This window comes from Athene cunicularia (assembly GCF_003259725.1).
Source record: "Athene cunicularia isolate RWA chromosome 1 unlocalized genomic scaffold, athCun1 chr1_part2, whole genome shotgun sequence".
Taxonomy (NCBI): domain Eukaryota; kingdom Metazoa; phylum Chordata; class Aves; order Strigiformes; family Strigidae; genus Athene; species Athene cunicularia.
In genome coordinates this window covers 3,475,133-3,481,950 of record NW_020799092.1, presented here as the reverse complement: position 1 = coordinate 3,481,950, position 6,818 = coordinate 3,475,133, and the positions used below count along the sequence as shown (strand labels likewise).

The 6,818-nt window shown below is 45.4% G+C and overlaps 2 protein-coding genes across 2 annotated transcripts in view; one reads left to right on the top strand and one right to left on the bottom strand.

Moving 5' to 3' along the window:
• Positions 1–6: 6 nt before the first annotated feature.
• On the top strand, positions 7–2,385 carry NDUFA6 (NADH:ubiquinone oxidoreductase subunit A6). The gene is made up of 3 exons (XM_026868612.1): positions 7–141; positions 770–885; positions 2,202–2,385. Exons 1-3 carry the CDS (start codon positions 15–17, stop codon positions 2,331–2,333), a joined length of 375 nt encoding a protein of 124 aa, XP_026724413.1. The 5' UTR covers positions 7–14; the 3' UTR covers positions 2,334–2,385.
• Positions 2,386–4,431: 2,046 nt separating this feature from the next.
• The window catches only part of SMDT1 (single-pass membrane protein with aspartate rich tail 1), a 2,564-nt gene continuing 177 nt past the window's right edge, over positions 4,432–6,818 (bottom strand). The window contains exons 2-4 of the mRNA XM_026863100.1: positions 6,694–6,815; positions 6,063–6,206; positions 4,432–4,711 (exon numbers count right to left, since the gene is read on the bottom strand). Coding sequence (XP_026718901.1) covers positions 6,069–6,206; positions 6,694–6,815 — 260 coding nt within the window. The 3' untranslated portion in view covers positions 4,432–4,711; positions 6,063–6,068. The remainder of the gene's footprint in view (positions 4,712–6,062; positions 6,207–6,693; positions 6,816–6,818) is intronic.

Genomic DNA, 6,818 nt, shown 5'->3' with positions numbered 1-6,818 from the left:
GGTGCTGCACCAAGATGGCGGTGGCGGGTAAAGGAGCGGTGTCTGCCTTGGTGAAGCCGATCTTCAGCCGGGACCTGGGCGAGGCAAAGCGGCGCGTGAGGGAGCTGTACCGGGCCTGGTACCGCGAGGTGCCCAACACGGGTGAGGGGCGCGGAGCCGACCACGTATGCGCGGGCGGGAGCGCTGCTCAAGGTCGTAACGGCCACCCGGCGGCCGTCGGGTTCTTAAAGGGCCCGTCGGAGGGTGGCGGTTACCCCCGGGCGCTCGGGGTCCTGCCTCGTCCCGACGCGGCCCTTGCCCCGGCCTGGCCCGCTGCGCGTGGGGCCGGTGAGCGCGGTTGTTCGGGCCCTTACAGCCGTTGCGGGCTCTCGGCTGCTCCCCGGTGCAGCACAGGCCCGCCGGCCTGGCCCAGCAGGGTTTCCCTTGCCCGCCCCGGCTGCCTCCCCTGAGGGAGTTCTGGACGGGGAACCCTGGTCTCTTCATGCCTTACTCGCCACTTGTGTTTTTCATAGCTAAGCAAAAGAGAAATCTGGCTTTAATTTTCTAGAACAGGGACGTGTGGCCTGATTGCCTGCCTCCTTAAAACTGCACTGGGACTTGTACCATGGCTCTGTAGTTTATTTGCTTTAAATTGAACATATTACTAAAGCTGGCAGATACTGCAAGAACAAATTACTGTGTAGTGTTTTAAAGGGTTGAGTTGCACATTCTCAGTGGAAAAAATGAAAAGCAATATAGATGATCTCTGTGGGTGTTCTGTTTTTCATAGTACACCTATACCAGCTGGACATCACGGTGAAACAGGGGCGTAACAAGGTGCGGGAGATGTTCCTGAAGAACGCCAACGTTACAGACCCACGGGTGATAGATATGCTGGTTATTAAGGTACATACAAGTTATTACTATTTTGTTGAAGCTGTGGAGAATGTGAGAGTGGATATTTGGTGGTGAGTGTGATGGAAGAGAGGGACAGTTTTATTTCAGCTTGTACTGGGGAAGAATTGTCTCTTGCAATCCAGATCAATTTTTATCTGTCATTGAACCTGTTGATAAGGGATCAAGCTGCTTTAGCAGGCAGAGGAATAGGGTCTTAACTCACCTACTTCAGATTTGCTAGAATATGGATTTCTGTCACTCAGTTTGCTGGCTCTTCCAGTTTGCAGATGTTTAAAAGATTAAGTATATGGCAAGTGAAATGGCAGTTTAAATACCAAGTTGGTTGTGGTTTTCTTTTTTTTTTTTTTTTTAGAAAACAATGTCAATTTGAGAAAGGAGAAGATGCTGCTAGCAAATTTACCATTAAAAATTACCTTTCTACTCCCTATTTCCTCAGATTGAGATGCAGTTTTCTTCACTGATTGTAAAACATACATTGGAGTGGCAATACTTGTTGGGAGGCTGGCTTTGGGCCAGCTCTGTACACATCTGGTTATGTCTCAGGCCTGAGAGACCTGTATGGTTCAAGGCAATAATCAGCATACCAAGAGAAGGGCAAGGCTTCAAAACAAGTCTGAGCAACAATAACCGACCTCTGTAGTTCTAATACATTAGGAAGCTTCCAATCAAGGACTGCTGTGTTCACCTGTTGTATTTCTTGCATTTCAAGACAGTTAATCTGTCTTCACGTGATGAAAAAATTTTGGAAACAAAATCCTGGATAGAATGGTAGGCGACAATTCCAGACAGTCTCATTTTGCCAGGTGCTGTCATCCTCCAAAGCCAGTACAATAATTCACAGATGGGAGTCATGACAAAATTAGGTTTAATATCTCTGTGGTAGAGATACTGGTGCAAAGCACTTAGCAGCAGTTTTACAGCTAACCTGCCACTATTCAAAAAAATTGGAGGTGCATGAAAGTTAGGAATGTGATGTAGAATTTTATGGGGGTGCTGGTCATGAAAGAAACAAGGCAGGTTCAAAAAAGGGGCAGGGTCCCTTGTCTGTTCCACAGGGCTGGGAAGCTGTGCTGTAGAGACAAGTCACTTGTTAATACAGGACATGAAGCAACAAAGTCACAAGGTGGAAACTGTATATTTGTGTCACAGTGCAGGTGATGCAGGCAGTCTTTAGGAGTACAGAATTTTTGATGCAGCTATCTTAAGGGTGTTTCTAAGTGTATTCAAATAACTTACATAGTGCTGTATAGTTAGACTGAGGCTGTAACTGAGGACTAGTCTAAAGTTCTTTTCTCTGTCTGCAGGGAAAAATGGATCTTCAAGAAACCATTCACATATGGAAGCAGAGGACTCACATCATGAGGTATTTCCATGAGACGGAAACCCCACGACCTAAAGACTTTCTGTCCAAATTCTATGCAGGCCATGATCCCTGAGAGATTGACTCTGTCTCTCCCTTCTATTACAAATAAAGTTCTATTTAGTGGAAAAAATACTTGTACAGAAAGATTGTATAGCTTATTAGGAGCCTAATGACTAACTCTGAATCCAGAGTGTGTGCTAGTCACTATGATCTGTATGAAGAGCTGCGATTTCCTAGTTTTGCTAATGTGTATTTTCAGTGCATGGAGTTTGTCCCATCCCTTGCCCTGGAGTGTCTGTTGAGTAACCACAACACCACCTGGCTGTGGGGCTTTCTTCTTAGCCTGCAGCCCCATATGTAGGTGTCAGCTCTGTGGAAGAAAGAGTGGGCCTTCAGAATAGCCAATGTAGTTGGCTTTTCTGAAAATAGAAAAGAAATAGAAAATAAATATGCTTGTGCTTAAGGCCCATCTATATTCATGCAGTGTTTTGCGATCTGATGCTATGACTTTGCTGACCTTATGTTTTTCACTTGGACACTAGTCTCTGTTTACTTTCTCACAGAGAATGGTGTAAAATCCAATAGGCAAATAAAGCCCTTTATGCAACAAAAAGATCAGCAGAGTCCATTTTCATGCTATAAAACGAAATTACTTGGAAAACTGGAGTTTTGTACTGTTGTCTAGAATAGGGAGGCTCTGTAAGAGCTTCTGATGCCTAGCAGAAGATGGTGTCCTACCATCACCTCCTTAACTGAATCAGAAATCACTAGCTCCATTTGAGAAGGGTAAGGACAGTTTTTTTCTTTAAACAGTCAGAACAGGTTTTCAGCAGGTAAAGGTGCTGGAGCTCCCCCATGCATGAATCAGCATCAGATCTTTGTATTACAAACTTCTTTTTATCATTGACTAAATACTGGGCCATTCTTCCCTGTATGAAGACTGTAAAGCAGCACTCCTCAGGGATGTATATGTATGTGTACCTAGGGGCTTTGGGGATGGAGTGCTTTTAAGGACAGAGTTGACACAGTCAGGAAGGGCCAGGAGAGATGGTGAGATAAAGCAGTGGTAAGAAATTGAACAGTATAGAAAACAAGAGCAGGGACATGTTTGGCTCCCAAGAGCATGATCTGGAGCAACCACTTATTAGGCAGCTTTGGGGAAGGAGAGGGCAACTTGGATACCAAGTAACTCAAGAACCTGTCAGCTGCCTTCAGCTACAGCTGATGGCATTACTCAGATTGCAGGCTCCCTTTTCTCTCAGTAGCTATGCTGGAGAGTTAAGAGAGCAAACATCAAAAGGAGTGCCATAATGAGGCGGCAAATGTGGCTGTTTGAACTATACATTGTGCTAATGTGTGCAACATTAAAAGAAACTTCTTAACAGCTACATGAATACTGAAGGGAAAAGTGGGCCATCAAGGGAAGAGGCCAGATCTATTGACCAGAAACTGAGAGAGACACACTGGAGCAATGCTGGCTTAAAAAGAAAAAAAAAATAATTTACTCATCTTTCAAGGTATTTCAGAAAACTGCTGATCTGATGTGACTGAAGATACTCTGTGTATGCCCTAGCAGTAGAGAAGACCTTTTAAGTCTTATGCAAGGAATTAATTGCAATAATAAACACTTCTGTGAAAAGAAGAGTTCGAGTTTATAAAGAGTTAAGAAAATAAATATATTAGGGCTCATACACAAGGAAGTACTGAATTACATAGGAATTACTAGGTACTTGGAGCCAGAGTGTTCAGGGATTTTCACTGTCAAGAGACTAAATGCTATAAAACACATCAGCAAGTTAGTTTGCAATTTGTGACCTTAACCTTTTAGCAAAGCTGCTCAAAATTTTTAACTCTGATTACAATACTGTAGTTAATCCTCAGTGAGGTGAAATTAGTGACACAGTCTCCATCAGGTTGTAAATCAGCACTGCAGTGCCACTATCAATATGCACTCCATTCTTTTAGTGGGGCTGTGTTGTGGGGTTGTTGCTTCCTCTAGGATTCCTGTCAGGTACTGTAGATTAGTACTGAATTACAGAAAGGACTCACAAGAGGAAATAAATACAAAGAGAGCGTCCTTACTGGAACAGATGTACAGAGGTAGAACAGTTAAGATAGAAGTGCTAGGACATAGGCACATAATCTGTAAAAACACAAGACCAAAGTCATACATCTCTTGATCTTTAATTAAGTGTTTACCATATTGCTAGTAAAAGGAATCCCAAGCAGTCTTTAATGAGGTGAGAGTGTGTGTGCAAGGATGCAGGGCCTATCAAGCGCTTCCTTCAGCCCTGATCTACCGATTTCTGTCATACAGACATGCGCAGGATGCTCACTGCAAAGGGGATACAGAACCCCCTGTCCCGTTTAGGAAGGACACAACACAGGTGACAGATGCTGAAACCATTGGTTTGTCAATGGTCTTCTCCCTTCTGTTCTTCCATTACAGTTCTGCAAATAGAGTAATAAGCTGTTACTCTTCAGATATACCGTAGAGCTCCAGTCCATACTCTCCCCCCGAACAACACAAGGTGGGGGTTTATGGAAAAGGAGCTTCTAACAGGCCACTTCAGTCTTTACAGTCTCTTTATTCTTTGTTTTAGCTGCAGAGTGCATGCTAGAAAATCCCTTTATCAAATGGAATGCATCCACCAAATGGATTATAAAGTAACATTATTTACAGCTTATTTTAGAACAGTTTCTTTGTTCTATAAAGAATCAAATACATCCAAACTCAAGTTTTTACACACAGGTAGGCCAAAGAGACTTACATAAAATGGTGGAAAGTGTAGCACAGTGTAGTGTACTACAGAAAAAGATGAATTATTTCCCCCCTTCCTTTATCCAATGAGTCTGAATGGTCCAACTAGTCTGGAGATCAGTGTAGCACCCACCAGATAGTTTGTTCTGATGGCTTCTGGAATTCTCTTAAATTGTGCTCCTCTATAATAGAATTTCATACAGTAAGTGATTCTCTTTAAGACAGTCATTCTGTGTGTTAGCAGAAGACTTTTAAACAAGTAAACATGTAGAACAGAATCACGTTTAGTTTGGAAAAGATCATCGAGTTTAACTGCAAACCTACCACTGCCAAGTCCACCCCTAACTGTGTTCCAAAGTGCCATGTCTACAGGTCTTTTTGAGTACCTCCAGGGATGGTGATTCAACTGCTTCCCTAAGAAGCCTGTTCCAATGCTTGTCCAGTTGCTTTTGGTGAAGAAATTTTTCATAATACCCAATCTAGACCTCCCCTAGCACAACCTGAGGCTGTTTCTTCTCTTCCTGTCACTTGTTACTTGGGAGAAGAGACCAACACCCACCTTGCTACAATCTCCTCTCACAAAGTTGTAGAGAGTGATAAGGTCTCCTGTGAACCTCCTTTTCTCCAGGCTAAACAACACCAGTTCCCTCAGCCACTCCTCATAAGACTTGTGCTCTAGACCTTTCACCAGCTTCATTACCCTTCTTTGGATGTGTAATGTAGTAATACTTAAGTCCCTCTTTCCTGTCTGCATATAGATCCTCACTGACTACAGTTTATTTCTGATTCAAATTACAAGATCTAAACCACCATCAATTTATTCTGATCTCTAAAAAATGTATGTTGTGGAGATTTCAAATTCAGATACCAGTCTGGCCTACTCCGGTATAAAAGTTCGTAGCCAGAGGTGATAGTGTGCCTGTGTGTTTAACTGCAAATGCATCTTTCAAGCTGTTGCTGGATTTCCGAGTCTGAGATTCTCCTCCCTGCCCAAACTGGAAGCACAAATAATTAAGATTGCTGATGAAGTTAATGACATACCACCCTTTAATCATCGTCATCGTCATCCTCTGGGACAAAGATATCATGTTCTTCAAGTAGGGCTGCGAAGTTCTTACTGATCTGAGTCCCAACGTACAAGAAGGGGATCACCACGCTGAATACTCTGAGGAGGCCAAATGGCGTCTGCAAGGAGCCGAGCGGAAAAAGACTCATCTTTATCATCAAGTCGCAATGTAGCTGAACCTACGTGCTCCCGGCTCCGCGGGGGCACAGAAGACCCCTGTCACTGCATCTCGGTTATAAAAACTCCAGCACCGGAAGAGCAGGAACCGGCGGGGAACACGGGTGACTTAGGGAGGGAGAGCGGCTGCCGGTGAGGAGCGGCGGTGTACAGGCGGGTATTTATCCGCCCCCCCGACCGCCGCCGGGTCTGCGCACCCCGCTCGGGGGACACCGAGCTCCGGCCCCTGGGGGCTGCTCCCATCACCCTCCCGTCACCGAGCACTTCCGCATCTCCGCCCCGCCCACAGCCTCTCCGCTCATTAGGCTAGAACCTGTCACTCACTCGCACTGCCCCACCCACAGCAGATACACCAGCACTGAATGGCCACGGCTGCCATCCATTACGCCGCGATTGGCTGCCGCCCCCACCCGCTCGCCCCTCACTCACCTTAACCGGCTTGGGCAAAATGGCGCCGCTGCGGGTGACGGTGGCGCTCCGGGAAGGCACAAGCGGCACGGCCGGAGTGCGGCGCGGCCCGACCGAGCCCGCTCGCCCCGAGTAAGCCATGGCTG